The sequence below is a fragment of the Oxyura jamaicensis genome, chromosome 5 (assembly GCF_011077185.1).
Source record: "Oxyura jamaicensis isolate SHBP4307 breed ruddy duck chromosome 5, BPBGC_Ojam_1.0, whole genome shotgun sequence".
NCBI classification, from domain to species: Eukaryota; Metazoa; Chordata; class Aves; order Anseriformes; family Anatidae; genus Oxyura; species Oxyura jamaicensis.
This window is the reverse complement of record NC_048897.1, coordinates 52698768-52713353: the sequence shown is the minus strand read 5'-3', so window position 1 is coordinate 52713353 and position 14586 is coordinate 52698768. Positions and strand designations below refer to the sequence as shown.

The following is a 14586-nucleotide window of genomic DNA, read 5'->3' as shown; positions in this document are numbered from 1 at the left end:
AGCACGGCCAATTAAAGTGTTCAGCGGCCTTCTCCCACAGCTCCCATGAACCATGGTCTCTGGATGAAGTACAGATTCAAATGTCTTTTTTTCATTACAACCTGTCACTGTCATTAAGATCCAAAGCAGCCAGGCGCACGTGTACCTGTGCAGGAAGGAGATCCCAGGCAGGAGGGCACTGGGCATTTTGAGGTTTGTGTGCTTAGGGGAAACCACCAGCTGAGTCAGAGCTTTCCAGAGCCAGCGGTGAGGAACAGACAGCATGGCTGAGTAAGCTTCATCTTCCTAGGACATTGAGCTAATAAATCACCTAGCCACAACCATGCTAAAACCCAAAGTGCTGCTTTCCATCCAAACCTAAGCACTGCATTGGTTTGTGCCTCCTTGCACGCTCCCAGGAAGATCACGATGCTCTGGAGGCCTCTACATTTGCTACTACCTGGCAGGTTAAGAAATAATTTCTGCCCTGAAAGCTTTCATTGGCAGCTCTGCACAAGGAAGAAAAACGAAATATTCTCTTAACTCAGAGGGCTGAACCATGTTCTTCCAAAAACCACTGCAATTCCTGCAGGGCAAGAAGTCTAGGGGATATTTCAGCTGGGCATGGCACAGGAGCGTAAGCCTGTGCCAGACTAGAGAGCAAAATGAATCAATGCGACACAACAGCCCTGAAATGCTTGCAGAAGAGCTGGTACTCACAGGAACCAGGCTCAGACTAAAGAAGAGATGAACTTGAGGATTCATCTTAAAATGAAAACACAAGCAAACCCAGAAGATAACTACTTTCTGAACTGACGCCCTTGACCCAGGTTAACTCCCCCTATTGCAGGGATAAGAGATGTGCTCATCCCCTGGGGAACACAGTACCTAGACGTGTGCAACACGACAGCTTTACATTTAGGTTTATTTGGGCTTCATCATTTCATAACTCTTTCAATATCTGAAAGCTTAGCATTGCTGTTTCTGGGCTGCTTTCCTTATCCCCTATATTCTACCCAGCCCATGCTGATTTATTACACTACCGTACCACTAAGGCACAAGACTGCCCTAGTCACAACAGGGAACATTTTAACAGAGGTGCTCAGAAGTTGAGGGAGGGGCTTTTCCAATGCAAAGAGTAATTCAACAGAACTCTTCCTACTGTCAGCACATGTCAATAGCAGGTATTTCCCTGGAAGAGCATGAGAAAGCCTTTTTCAATAAGGTAATTAGAGCATGTGCTTAGCACTAACCACCCAACACCTGAATCAGATTCCCAGACTGCTCCCTCAATTTCCCACTTCTCACTCCGTTGAGAGTTTTTGAGGGCTTGCTCTGCATTTCTTTGATGCATCAGGAGATACTCCAAGACAATTCTGAAAGCCATCACCGTCCTTCCTGTGATTCCCACTTCTTTCCTCTGCAAACCTCATTTTCACCTTCCTGTTTAAAAAGGACAGGCTGACAAACCTCGCAGAGCCTGCCACAACTCCCAACCTTCCAATTTTTGGTCTTTTTAAGTATACAGCCAGTGGAAGTGTTCCTCAGGACCTTCACAAAACTACCCTGAAGGTGCTGAGGGGTTACCACAGCCAGGGCTCATCCTGCAGGGAGCTGCACTGTCCCTGCCCCTCTCCCCTACACCAGCGACAGGAATGGTGCCAGCCCAGCCGAGCTGATGGGTTTTGCCCACTTCCATCTCTCTCATGGTCTCCCCACCCTACACTGACCTTTGCATCACACTCCGATTGGTTTTAGATCAGTAAGCTGGCTTCCTTGCAGGCACCCAAGTTCTCCAGGACCGGGTGCTTCCCCTGCCCAGGACCACCTGAGGATGGACACCTCCGAGGGCGCATCCACAGCACGCCCTGCGCTAAGGTCCAGGCAGGAGCAGGAGCCCAGTCCATTAAAGCATCAGGTTTGCACAGCTTTCAAGAGTTTTGCTTTAAACCCCAGCACTTTAGGTAGATTTTATTAACATTTTAATGAGTAATAACAGTCTTGCAATTAGGAAGTTAATGACAACCACGCTCTTAAGTGGTAAAATGCATTTCCTGCCATAAGTGAGCAGCTGTAAACTTGAAATTTTAATTGAGAAAAATCAGTGCCAAAGCCATCTTAATCCCGCATATGATTTTGTTCTTCCTTCAGTGATTTCAAGCTAGTTAAAACTCCAAACTTCCCTAGCACACCAGACAGCAGCGTCTCAGCTGCATGCTGTGCTGGTGGCACACCACGAGCAAACTCCTCGGGCAGCACAGGTTAAGGCTCTGGTGCAGAGCACACGGAGGGCCACCAGGTAGCTCAAGGATGGAGTCTGAGATATGGCCAAGACAGGAGGCAGACAGAAGAATAAGGTCTTGATGAAGTAACATGGGGGCCTCTAGTCTGCAATCCTCGCAGCAGCACCGAGCTCTGCCTGGGCTCAGCACAAAGCCCAGGAGCAGAGCACCACCACATTACACAGCGGGACCACGGCTGGCAGGCACTGCACGCTCCACAGCACAGTACAGCCACCTCCTCAAAACCAGTGTCAGACGTAAGAATTGGCCGGAGCAAGCCTGTGTGCACAATAAGCACAACAGCTTTTCTAATCAACATCTTTCATTTAGCAAAATCAGGGAGCCATGGCTGCAAGAGCTTAATAAATCACTTCTGAAAACCCCACAAGCTCACCCACGTTATCTACATTATCTATCACACTTCACTCGCTCCACCAGCAAAACCATGTACCTGTAGCATGACTGACCCAGGCATGCATTCTCACACATTCTCACATTTCCATGGCATCGCACACAGAACGAGAACGTGGGCAAGGAACATCCAACACCAGAGGCATATCTGGAAGGCTGGGACCCAAGAGCAGCATTACACCACAACCTGGGAGCAGCCCTCACGGCCCAGGCACACACCGGTACGCACTGCTCCAGAAGAAAGGAGCACACACAGTCACTCCTACAAAATCAAACCAACTGGTGAGGGATTACAGGTGTATGAGAGGCCATTTTGGCTAAGAAACCAAGCACACAAGCAAAACTCCAGGAGGGTTCTGCCCACACCAGGATTCCTTTAACAGGCAGCCCTTGGCCCCTCTTAGACTCCATGGGAAGCACACAGGGAGAGCCCCACACGATGAGCTGGCTCTCAGCCTGACCCTCTGCACACCAAACCCTGTGGGATCCATGCTGGGAGCGCATCCAAGCACCCACGCTGACACGGACATCTATGTCAGAGCCACGTTGCCCAGCCTAGGGACAGCACACCAGCACTCAGCTGAGCTCCTGGGGATCTCACATTAAGAAAAGCATGAGAAGACCCCTTCTAAAATGAGTAAGTAATTCTAGAAATGCATGGTTTTACAGCAGAACGCCAACTTGCTGAGCCCTGGTGTGTGCAGAGTGCTTCACAGCAGTAGATTTACTGCTTTTAAATGAGTTTTTCCCTACCTGGGTGGCCCACAGTGGCACGAGCCATCTCACCAAGCCTTATCCTCCCCACCCAGCCCCGCAGCAGAGGTGTCCCTGCACCACCTCAGCACTGCTGCCTTGGCACAGGAGCAGCCACAAGCACACACAGGGAGACCTCAGCTCCACGGTTCTTACTCAAGAAGTACATAACGTGTGGCTCGAATTAGTTTCCCAAGGCACTTTTGACCATAATATGTTGATAGAGTAAGAAATAAAGCCATTTTTTTCAGTTCGTATCATCCTGTGCTGCATCAGGGAACATGCCAACGCATGCTCCTCCTTTAGTTTTGCCTGGCCTTCCACCTGGAATGCAGACATTACATGACCTTGCCGACTTTAGAAGAAACCAACATGAAGAAAATGGAAAAAGACGAACATGCAGGTTCCTATCTGCAGCAGGAAGGCAGCGCTGTCCTTGCAGGCACTGCAGCTCCCGTTGGGACCGGTGCTGATGAAGAGCCACAGAACAGTTAAGGCTGGAAGTGGTCTCTGGAGATCATCTGGCCCGGCCTCCCAAGTCCTCCCCCTTCCTGGGGCTGGAGTAGTTAAAGATACTTCTAACCCCTTTTAAACACAAGGCTTAAGAACAACCTAGGGTTTAAATAGGGACAGTGCCAGACAAGTCCCTGCCTGGCCATCTTTCACAGCAGAGCCAGTTTGTGGAGCAGGTTTAACACCAGTCCGGACTGTTAGGGTTTAACTTACTCCTGTATCAGCTACAGCTGTGCAACGCTCAATGGTGGAGAGTGACTGACCCCCCCCAGCAGCTGCAACAGGCATCCAGAACCAACCAGGGGGAGAAGGAGTCCAGACCTTGCCTGGTAAGCGAGGCAGGAATGGGTTTACAAGCCTTAGAAATGAACACATTCATTTCTAACACTTGACCTCAGCTTGTGCACCCCTTCCACAACCCCCGGAGCACGGGTCCCCAGACAGCCCACTCCCTCCTCTCCGACTCGTGTTGCACCAGGGAGAGGGCTCTCAAGGGGCTCCCCGAGCGCTGGGTGGGAGGAGAGCCCACAAGTAAGACGGTTTAGTTGCAGGGTATTGGTTTTACATTTTAAAAGCCCCTGCAGTTTGAGGACTCTCCTTATTTGAGCACGGAGTAGCTGTGGGCAACAAAGCGTTCCCTTTATGAGAATATTTAGCCTCAGCAGTGAAGTCTTGTTTTGTTCAGATGCCTGAGGTAAAGTTAAGCTTTCCTATAAGGCAAAACACATGCACTAAACTAATTAAAAACGTGAAAGCTTCTGCCCACCAGAGGTGGATGAGCACTCACAGCTCCCAGGTGAGCAGCTCTGGCCCTGCTGACCACGGCTGACGAAGCAGATCCTGCATGGAAGCACCTGGCTGGGGCAGGCACGGTCACAGCAGCCCGAGAAGGCAGCGAAACCAAGAGGAGTGAAGTTATGCCCCATGAACATGGGAAGCGATCACTTGCACACGTTAATCCTACTTCCTCCTGAACACAAAGGGTCACCGCAAGCAGTTGCTCACCCAACGTCTCCGTTAGCAGTCACAGCCACGTACCGTGGATTAACTGATAATCAATTAATTGGTGCTGCGATACGGCAGGGCACTATGGGCTACACAAAACCTAGCTGGTGCCACGAATTACACCCGACCTCCACCTGCAAGAGCAGCCTGGTAGTTAGAAGAGACTCAACTCACCTACAACAGGTCACTTCGTGTGTCAGTACAAAAGTACACGTGCAGACATTAAGAAAGGAGAAATTACTTAAAAGCAGTTGGTTTTTTATTGTTCTATTTTTGGATATGGTTGGACATCAGTCCCACTGCCCTAAGACGTGGGACAGGGCACACCAGCCGTGGCTCACCACTACACAGGCTCAGGTAGGACGCTCCTTCCTCCCTCCCCCACACAAACCTTTTTCCTCACCAAAAAATGTAAATTCCAAAGCCTGACACATCCCACAAATTCCTGACAGCATTTTTTGAATAATTGGAAAACATTTAAATGTTTTGACATTTTCTAAGTGAAACAGTTCAAGTTTTTCCGTGTGAGATGCCTATTTCAGAACTACGTTCGGCTTGATGTGAAAGCATTCGTGCAGGTAAAAAAAGCCACAAGTGAAAACAAGCTCCGGCACACTTCCACTCTGGAAACACGCAGACCACCTGGGGTAGCTCCGGCAGCCCTCAGAAGTTACAGAAGACACACATCTCTCCTTGCCCTGGGTCCAAGCTCAGCGAGCTGAGACCAGGCGCATCCCAGCAAGCCACCTCTCCTTAAGGCAGTGTTTTCATCTCCTCCTTGCCAGGGTTCAGTCAGACACCACACACCACAACCCACACAAACACACGGCAGATCAGACCTGGAGGCACAGACACAGCGCAGGGACCACAGCATCTCCGCAGACCCACGAAGCAGCTCCCGGAGCTTTGATCCAGAGCCCTCGGAAGAACCAAGCAACACAACCAAGAATCCACCTCCCCAGCCACGTCTCAACCCACCTGTACAGCACAGCTGGGAACGCACTGGCTGCCCCCCAACACCTTTCCCTTCCCCTACAGGAAAGGAATTGCTTTAACGAAAGGAGAGGGAAAGAAATAGGAAAAACTCACATTTGGAAGAGGAGAGTAACTGCAGCACCCGAACTTTACCAGCTCGCTCCAAGCCTGTGCACAGCCCCCATGGGAAGAGAAGGGGGGGGGGGCAGCCTGGCCTCACTTTAAGTAATGACCACAACTAATTACAGCTGGGGGCTGCAGATGGGCCCCTTGGAAACAGCTCCACTACCCACTTTGCACTGGCAGCTTTGTGCCCGGGCAGCTCACAGCGAGGCTTTGTGAAACCTGGGGGGAGGCTGTGAGGGAGGCGGCTGATGCACAAAGTCCTCCCCGGCAGCAGTGGCAGGGATCTGGGGGTGGGAACGCTGAAATCCTGAGCTGTAAGCAGCAGCTGAGTGCCTGGGTGGTGCCAGCTGCACGAACCGTGGCGTTTCCCCCACGTCTGCGCCTCGTGTCTCTGCTGGACGAAGTGCAGCAGGTTTGCAAGGAAGGGGGACTTGGCTGCATGGCTTGAGGAGGCTGAACGCTGGGGCAAAACTCGTGCCGGAACAGCTACTGACCCTTGCAGAGCAATGCCGCCCTAGTGCTTTGCATCCCATCAATATAATTAAAAATAAAAAGAAAAAGAAGAAGAAAAAACAATCCAACACCCCGAAGGGCCGAGTGCATCTGCCTCCAGAAAAGCAGCCACTAGTCAGGTGGGCAGCCGGAGGTGGTGTCCGGTTCCCTCAGCCCTCCCAGCTGGAAACAAATGGCTCTTGGGCAAATCCTTTATTTTCGCAGGCACCTAGCCACATATTTTATTAAATACCCCTGCTGACTGCAACCCCTCTTCCTAAAGGGGTCGCATTTACAAGATAAAGGGCCGTTAAGGCCGGAGGGGCTGGACCAGGCGTGTGCACTGTTGCTGTAGACCCGATCTCCATGCCACGTATTTCAGCAGTCCAGCTGGCTCACCTCCCCGACCGGCTGCCTTGGTCCAGCCACAGCACGCGAAGTGCCCCAGTTCTCTCCCTTGCCTCACGCCCACCGAGCACACTCGGTTGGAGCATCCATCGTGCTGCGGGTGCGTTCACGAGGGTTTCCAGTTGGACAGCGGCGCACTGCGGAGCCAGGCGTTCAGGGGAAAATCCTGCCACTGAAACACCCTCGTGCTCCTCACCTGCCGGCCTCAGGAGCCCCCGAGCTGCTCTGAGCTGTGTCTTCACGGGGTTTGTGAGCAGTTGGCGTCCTTCTTCCACCATTCGCAGCTTGGGGAGCTGGGAGAACGGAGCAGGCTGTGCTTCCAGGGATGGGGCAGGAGGCACAGCACGCCTCCCCGTGGGCTCCGTCCCGCCGTGCTCACAGGGTCTCCTCTTCCCAGGGGAGGTGCGCAGAGCGCGGTGGCACACGAGCACACAGGGAAGGGACGGGGAAAAAAAATAAACAATAAAAGAATGAAATAAAATAATAAATAATAAAATAAATGAAATAAAGTAAAAAATATATATATTGAAAAAAAAAAAAAAAAAGTAGCAGGAGCCCCAAAAGCTGGAGGAACGGGCTGAGAAAAACCTCCTGAATTTCAGCACAGACAAAAGCAAAGCCACGCAGCTCGGAGAAAGGAGCCCACAGGACAGGACAGGCTGAGAAAGCATTGCTACAGAAAAGGCCTGGCGGTGGCAAAATGGCCACACCACCAGGCCCATGCTGCAAGACGAGAGCTTCTTACAGTAAGTACTGGGTGCAGCAGTAGGTTATTGTATAGCTGTGTCAAGGTAGCTCCGCAGATCATTGTGGGCATAACGGGAAAGGACAACGCCGGGCACGGGAGAAAACCAGAGCACAAGTCCATGGAGATCCGATCACCACAGCTTAAAAAAGTGGGACGGTGGCAGGAGGGACCTGGAAGCCTGTCAGGATCCCATCAGACCCAAAAGATTTCAGGGAAGTGGGGGTGGACCATGGCAGAAGTCATCCCAGGTGGAAATGCAGGTCTGCTTGCGAAGGACTGCAAAGCATCACAGCTCCCGTAACAGCTTACGTCGTGTCAGCTCTCCAGCAGGGAAACACTTTCAAGTTCAACATTAAAATTCCCCGGGCTCGAATACCCATAAAACAAGACCTGCACCAAAAAGGTTTACCTCGACTTTGAGAAACGAGACAGGGAAGCGGGACATGAGCCCAGGAATTAATAGCAATAACTGCTATGTGTACCCAAGGACGCTGCAGAACGCGCCTTGCCCTGTGCAGGAGGAGCAGACACGGCTCCTGCCCGTGTCCAGACCTGAATTAAGCATCACAGCACCCCACTGAAACGGCCGGATGGGTGCTCCTTGGTTGGCTCAGTGCAGGTCGTTCATCTCCCTCCCTGTCTGATCCCTGCCCCTTGTAGCCCACAAGCCAGAACCAGTCAGGGAGCGATGCCGGCAATAGAAGTCTCAGCAGCTTCGCGTTCAAGGTGATGGCAAAGCCCTTCTGGCTGCCTCAGCCAAGCAAACAGGCACCGGCCCCAGAGACAAAAACACCCGCAGATGAAACCCCAACATGTGGTGTGGTGCCAGCAGCACAGCGGCACGCCGGCACGTGGGGGCTGCCTGCCGAAACCTGCCTGCAGCCACCAGGACGGTGCCTGCCACGGCTGGGTCGGGGCGAGCACCCTGAACCAAGGCAGAGAGCCCAGGGAGAGCAGAGGGATGCTGTGGGTGTCACCAGCACAGGCACGAGCAGAGGGGACCCTCCTGTCCCCAGTCCCATCCCTCCCCCTTGCCACGCTGAGCTCACCCCCAGCATGTTCCATGCGCTGCTCTCTGAAGGGCACGCAGTGTTTTAATCATGTAACGTCTTAATAACGTAATTAAAGTCCAGGCCATTCGCTAAGTAACATATATTGCTCTGATCGTCGCTTTGATATATTACAAATAGATTAACTGGTTCCTAGAGCTCGGGGCCAGGAAAGGCAGCGGGTCTCACCGGTGCTGACCTCCCACACATCCGCCAGCCAGACATTTCCCCCAGCGACTCCCACCTATATTAAGCTCACCAGTTGAAGAAGAAGCATCTGACTGTACAGTAAGGACGTTCGACATCAGGGAGCCCAGCACATCTCTCGGTGTTTAATTACCCCAGCTGTTAAAAACCCTAAGCTTTATTCCCGCTTTGCTAACTTCAGATGATTGCAGCTGGCTCCTCCAGCACTTTCGGTGGCTGCTTGGAGCTGCTTCACCACGCCTGCCTCGTCCTTCCTGAGCTAATTACACCGTGCCTTAATCTCCTTTATCTCCTTTTTTAACTGCCTCAGTCGGTCTCGAGCACCTTAACGCCTGGAGCATCTCCAGCCCCTCCTCACAAGAGCTGCACCAACCTTCCCGGTGCCCGGTGCTGCTGGCAACGAGCAACGGGGGCAAACGGGTGCCGACACCCAGCTGAACGCTGCCAAGAGCGGTGCGGGCCGGCGAGGTTCGAGGCAGCCACGTGCTCCTTCGGCCTTTCAGGGATGCGAGAGGCACTGACGGGAGGAGGCAGCTCCCAGCTTGGCCGCCAGTCTGCTCCCTGCCTCCCGGGGACGTCCTCCTTCCCGAAAAGCCCTGGCTGAGAGCGAAGCGCGGCGACCACCCTCCACTTGCTGCCGTATTGAGGCAGGGTGCACGTACGTATGTGTGCCTACAGAGGCTGGCACCACAATGCATGCGGAGAGCAGGTTGTCCCTCAGCCAAAGGAGGACCCAGAAAACGTTGAGGAGGCAGAACGGCACCGACCTGAGCTGTAATCACTCGTCTGCTTCCTTCCTCCCCAGCACTTCATCTTACTGCTTCTAATTAAACTGGATTTTGCTCTTCCGAGCCAGGAGAGCATTTGTTTTATTTGCTTACAGACTGTTTCCTTGCCACCAGCTTCCTTCCAAATCTCCCTCGCATGGATTCAAAGGTAACGTTTTGACCAAATATGCCAAGAGCCTCAGCTGCTCCCGGGAGGAAGAGAGGCAGCGATGCCATCCAGCACAGCACAGAGACAACTCGCTGCGTGCCGGGGGGACGCTCAGGGCTGTCACACGCCCTGGGACACACAAACACCGATGGATATTTCTCCACCGGAGACCTGGACACACCTGGAGTCAGACCCAACACGGTTTAATCTCCGTTGCCGATCTTCCCACAAACATTTACTATGGAGCATTTTTACTCCTCTATCCATGTGCACCCCCAGACCCCAATTTGTTGCATCCAGGGGCAAAAGCAGATCCCCAGAGCCCCAGGCGAGCACTGCGGGATGCTGCCCGGCCCCTTACCTGCGGCACAGCCACGACGCGCGGGTGCAGCTTCAGTCCTGACCGCTCGGCCGCCGGCACGGGGAGCACGGCCGCGTCCACGCCTCCCCAGCTCCGAGGTTTGCCTTGGATCCACCGTTCATCTCAGCCCATCTCGGCCCCAAAATCCCAGTGTCAACATCTGCAGCGTGCGAGGGCGGAGGAGATGCCTCCCCGGGGCTCAGGGAAGAGTTAACGCTCTCACCGCTCGCTTGGCTCCTGCAAAACCTCCCGGAGCCGACAGCCAGGAGCGCCCAGCTGCTCAGAAACGCCGGCCCCTGCGGCACCGCATAATTCCTCCCCTGTTCCCGGGGCTGCCGCGCTTCCCTGGCACAATGTCCCGGATTGTGCGGGCTTCGGGCGGCCCACACAACGACCCCATTCACGGCCGGCCGAGCCGGGCAGCGCCGCGGAAATGCCCCCTGTCCCCACGCCGCTGGTGACATCTGGGGCTGCTGACCCAGCCGCTGCCCTCGCCGGCAGAAGCAGCCAACCGGCCCTTCCAGCGGGGGAAATGCTCCTGCTTTAACTGCTTTTTCCTCTTTTTTTTTTTTTTTTCCCCTCCCTCCCTTCTTTCACCCTTCCAATCCACTTGTTGGAGCAGGGAGGGTTAGGGAAAGGCGAGGTCAGCAGCAGGCACTGCCCGCCCCACTGCTTAATCCCCCAGGAGCTGAGTGCACCACCAAATAATCATCCTCATTACAAAGCAGCAGCCGGAGGGGCCGGGAGACCATTCCCTGGCCCCGTGTGACCCTGTGCGCCCTCCCCACGCACACGCAGAGCCCCTTCAGACCCGCAGCAAGCTGCCGGCGGGCAGGGAAGGCGCAGCTCCGGGTTTTGGCTTCCCAGTTCCCAAACGTGCTTCCTTATAAAACACACAAATGCCCTGAAAATCGACGCTGCTGGGTAACAGCTCCAGGTTGGCATGTGGAAGCAGGACAGCCTGGCTGACATTTAACGTAATAAATACCGATGCTTCCACATTACTTCGCAGAGAGAAGCCGGGTCGTTCCCATAGCCACGGCCCCTTCCTGCACCGTGCACGTTCACCCCGCACCCTGGTGTGGGGCAGAGCCCCGGGGAGCTCCTGGCACATCCGAGCACCGTGGATGCTCGTTGCATTTGGGATCTTTTGCCTGCAGGAGGCAGTTACAGCTGTCCTAACGTCCTGCGGGTGGGGTGTTCTGCCCTGTCCAGTCCAGGAGCTGTGACAGAGCCCAGCGAGGGGTGCATGGACGGATGGACACCGCCCACACTTCGACATGCCCGGGTTTTACAGAACCTGCCCTGCTCCTTTCCTGCTCGGGGAAGAAAAGCAGGCAAAGTCACAGAAAAATGATGAAAAGCTCTGCAAGGGGGCCCAGGGGAAGCTGTGCTGCAGAGGGGGCTGCTCAGGGGGGGCCACCCGGCAGCGGCTCCCCCATTACTATGGTGACCCGTGCCTTTGGGAGCGGCATCCTGGAGTCGGAAGGTGCCGGCTGTGATGCGGGAAGCAATCACTCCCCGCAGGGCCCCACGCTGGTCCGTCACTCCAGCAGCACCAGCAGCATCCATCCTGCTCCCCAAGGACCCCCCCCCGTGTCCCCCCGGGGCAGTGGCAGCACTCAGGGACCCCAGGGACACCACATGTTGGCATCCGAACCCAGCACCGGGTGAGCTCCCCGCCAGGGCAGCTCGGCACCGGGGAGATCTGCACTCCAGTCTCACAGAACTCCCACACCTTTGATGAGATGCCACTTATCTGCTTAAAAACACTCTGTGCCCACGTCGGCCTTCTCATTTAGGCATTTATTCTCTTGTAACTTGAAGTTTGGTGAAAGGATAACCATCATGTTCCGAACACTTATGTTTTCTGCTTTATTAACCATGCAAGTCATGCATAATTTAAATGGGAGGAAAAGTGCATACAGCACTCGGGCTTTTCTAAAGCTTATTTTGCCAAGAAAACAAGCCGGGCAAAGCAGAGCTGAGGAGCTGTAAGCCTTGGCGGGGATCTCAGCAGCTCTGCTCCCCCCCAGCCCCTGAAGAAGCAGGAGCAGGGGACGTGGCCTCAGCTGTGCCCGCCCTGGCTCCATCGCTGACCTGCTGAGCAGCCTCGGGACACCGCTCCCGGTTTCAGTGTGTCAGCTCTCCCTCGGGTTCCTCGGTAAAAGCAGCCAAATTTTAATCACTGCTTTACTATTCAGTAGCAACAGAGGAAAGTTTACGGGGAAACGTACAGCTGGACATCAGGGGATGCTAATTCCATTTCTGCATGAGCTAGGGATAGAAACGTGTGCCTTTTGGTTTGCGTTTCAATACAGAAAGGCCCCAGCCAGCTCTCGAGGGCTGCTGCTCTGGGCGGACGCGCACACAGTGGTGCCAGGGCTGCTCCCTGCTTCCCACAGCAGGCAGCCCCAGCTCGTGGAGCCCCGGAGCAGGCGGGCAGAGCGTGGGCAGCACGTCCCCACCGGGCCCAACCCGGGCACCGTGCCACCTGCAGCCGAGATGCAAGCCTTGGGGCTTGGGGTCCTCAATAAGGGACGTGACACTTGTTCGGGTAGCACCAGCCTGTTTTGCCAAAGCCACAAGGACTAAGCAGCTTCCCTTTTCCCAAGCCAGGGCTCGCTTCTGCTATTGCACCTCGGGGCACCACGTTGCAAGCACCCCTTATCACAGCGGCCCCGGTGGGGATCACAGAGGGAACACAAATTCACACGAAGCAGGCTCAAAGGCAGCGCAGCCACCAACGCCTGGCCTCACGGCACTGCCCCCCACCCTCCCACCAGCCCTTCTGCCATCGTCCCCAGCCGAAGCAAGGCGCCACGGCGTGCAGGATGGAAACGCACCAACGCCGAAGAAAAGTCTCACTACAGCCCCGCATGCGACCGCCTGGGCTTCGATGTGTCTAGGGCAGGAGCCCCCTTTCCTGCAGGCCCCCACGGAGCAGCGCTGCCCGAACAAGCCCTCTCCTACCCGCGGCAGCAGCTGCTGTTCCAGCGCCTCCAACAATCCGTGCCGGGGGAGGCAGCGAGCCCCGGCGCTGCGAGCTGCCCCTTAGCGATAGAGCCACCGCCAGCACAGCCCCGCGGGCATCCTCAATCCCACCGAAATTGGCAAAATCAAAAATTAATTAATTAATTAAATAAATAAAAAGCGGAGGGAGGTGGGCAGCAAGTACTCGACCCGGGTGGGCAGCAGGGCTTTGGGCGCGGTGAGGGGCGCACGGGCAGGGGGTGCGGGTGTCGCACGGTGCGTTCAGAGCCGCAGCCGTGGGCTCCCCGCACCGCCGAGCCTCCCGCGGCCCCGCACCGCCGCTTACATAACCCGGGGCTGGGCTGGGGCTGGGGGCCGCGCACCGGGCGGCTCCCCCCGCTGCCCCCATCCCCAAACGGGGGATGCTTCTTCCAGACGGGGCCAGCCCGGCAGGCCGGGGGGGGGGGGGGGGCCCGCCAAATTTAACCCCCCCCCCCCCCCCCCGCCCCCAACCAGGGGGGCCCCCCCCGGCCCCCCCCCCCCCCCCCCCCCAGCGCCCCCGGCCCGGCTCTCGCCGCACGGTGCCGCCGTCTCATGGCAACGCCGCTGCCTCCGCCGCCTCCCGCGGCGCTCAGCGGGGCCCCTCCGCCCCCGCGGCCGCTGGGGGCCCCCCCCCCATGGCCCCCCCCGACCCGTCCCCCCCCCCACCCCTCCTCCTCGCTCGGCGACAATCGCGACAAGGTCACGGCGCGGCCCCGCACTCACCGTACACCCCCTGCCCGGAGCTGCCCTCCAGCAGAACCGTCAGAAGCCCCAGCAGCCCGATGGCCACATCCATCTTCACGTGAGCATCCACATAGCCAGCCCGCCGGATGGGGGGGCGCCGGGAGGGTGGGGGGGGGGGGGGGGGCAGCGCAGAGCAGCGCCCACCGGAGCCCCGCGCTCCGCTGCGGCCGAGCCGCGCACGCCCGCGCAGGCAGGGCGGCGGGGGCAGGCGGCGGGCACCGCTCCGGTCCTCCTCCTCCTCTCCTCCTCCTCCTCCTCTCCTCCTCCTCCTCCTCCTCCGCCTCGCCTCCTCCTCCTCCTCCTCCTCCTCCTGCGCAGCGGGGGGCGCGGGGCGAGCCCCCCTCAGAGCGGCAGCCCCCTCAGGGCGCCTCCCGGGGCCGCCGCCGCCTCCCGGGGCCGCCGAGAGCCTCCCGGGGCCGCCGCAGCCGCCTGCGCCCCGCGGCCATCAGATGCCATCGCAGCGCCGCGGGGCCCGCATGGGGCGCGGGGTGGGCGCTGCGCTGCGCGCTCCTGCCCTGCTCCGATCCTCTCCTCTCCGCTCCGTCCCTCTCCGCTCCTCTCCGCTCTTCTCCTCTCCTCTCC

At 56.5% G+C, this 14586-nt stretch overlaps 1 protein-coding gene and 1 long non-coding RNA gene across 2 annotated transcripts in view; both read right to left on the bottom strand.

The window, feature by feature from the left end:
* Positions 1 to 6116, bottom strand: part of LOC118167586 — an 80837-nt gene extending 74721 nt beyond the window's left edge. The window contains exon 1 of the long non-coding RNA XR_004751202.1: positions 6033 to 6116. This is a non-coding gene — a long non-coding RNA (uncharacterized LOC118167586). The remainder of the gene's footprint in view (positions 1 to 6032) is intronic.
* MDGA2 (MAM domain containing glycosylphosphatidylinositol anchor 2) overlaps positions 1 to 14242 on the bottom strand; it is a 320012-nt gene extending 305770 nt beyond the window's left edge. The window contains exon 1 of the mRNA XM_035327104.1: positions 13984 to 14242. Within this exon, the coding sequence (XP_035182995.1) occupies positions 13984 to 14056 (73 nt within the window). The 5' untranslated portion in view covers positions 14057 to 14242. The remainder of the gene's footprint in view (positions 1 to 13983) is intronic.
* Between the last annotated feature and the right edge of the window lie 344 nt (positions 14243 to 14586).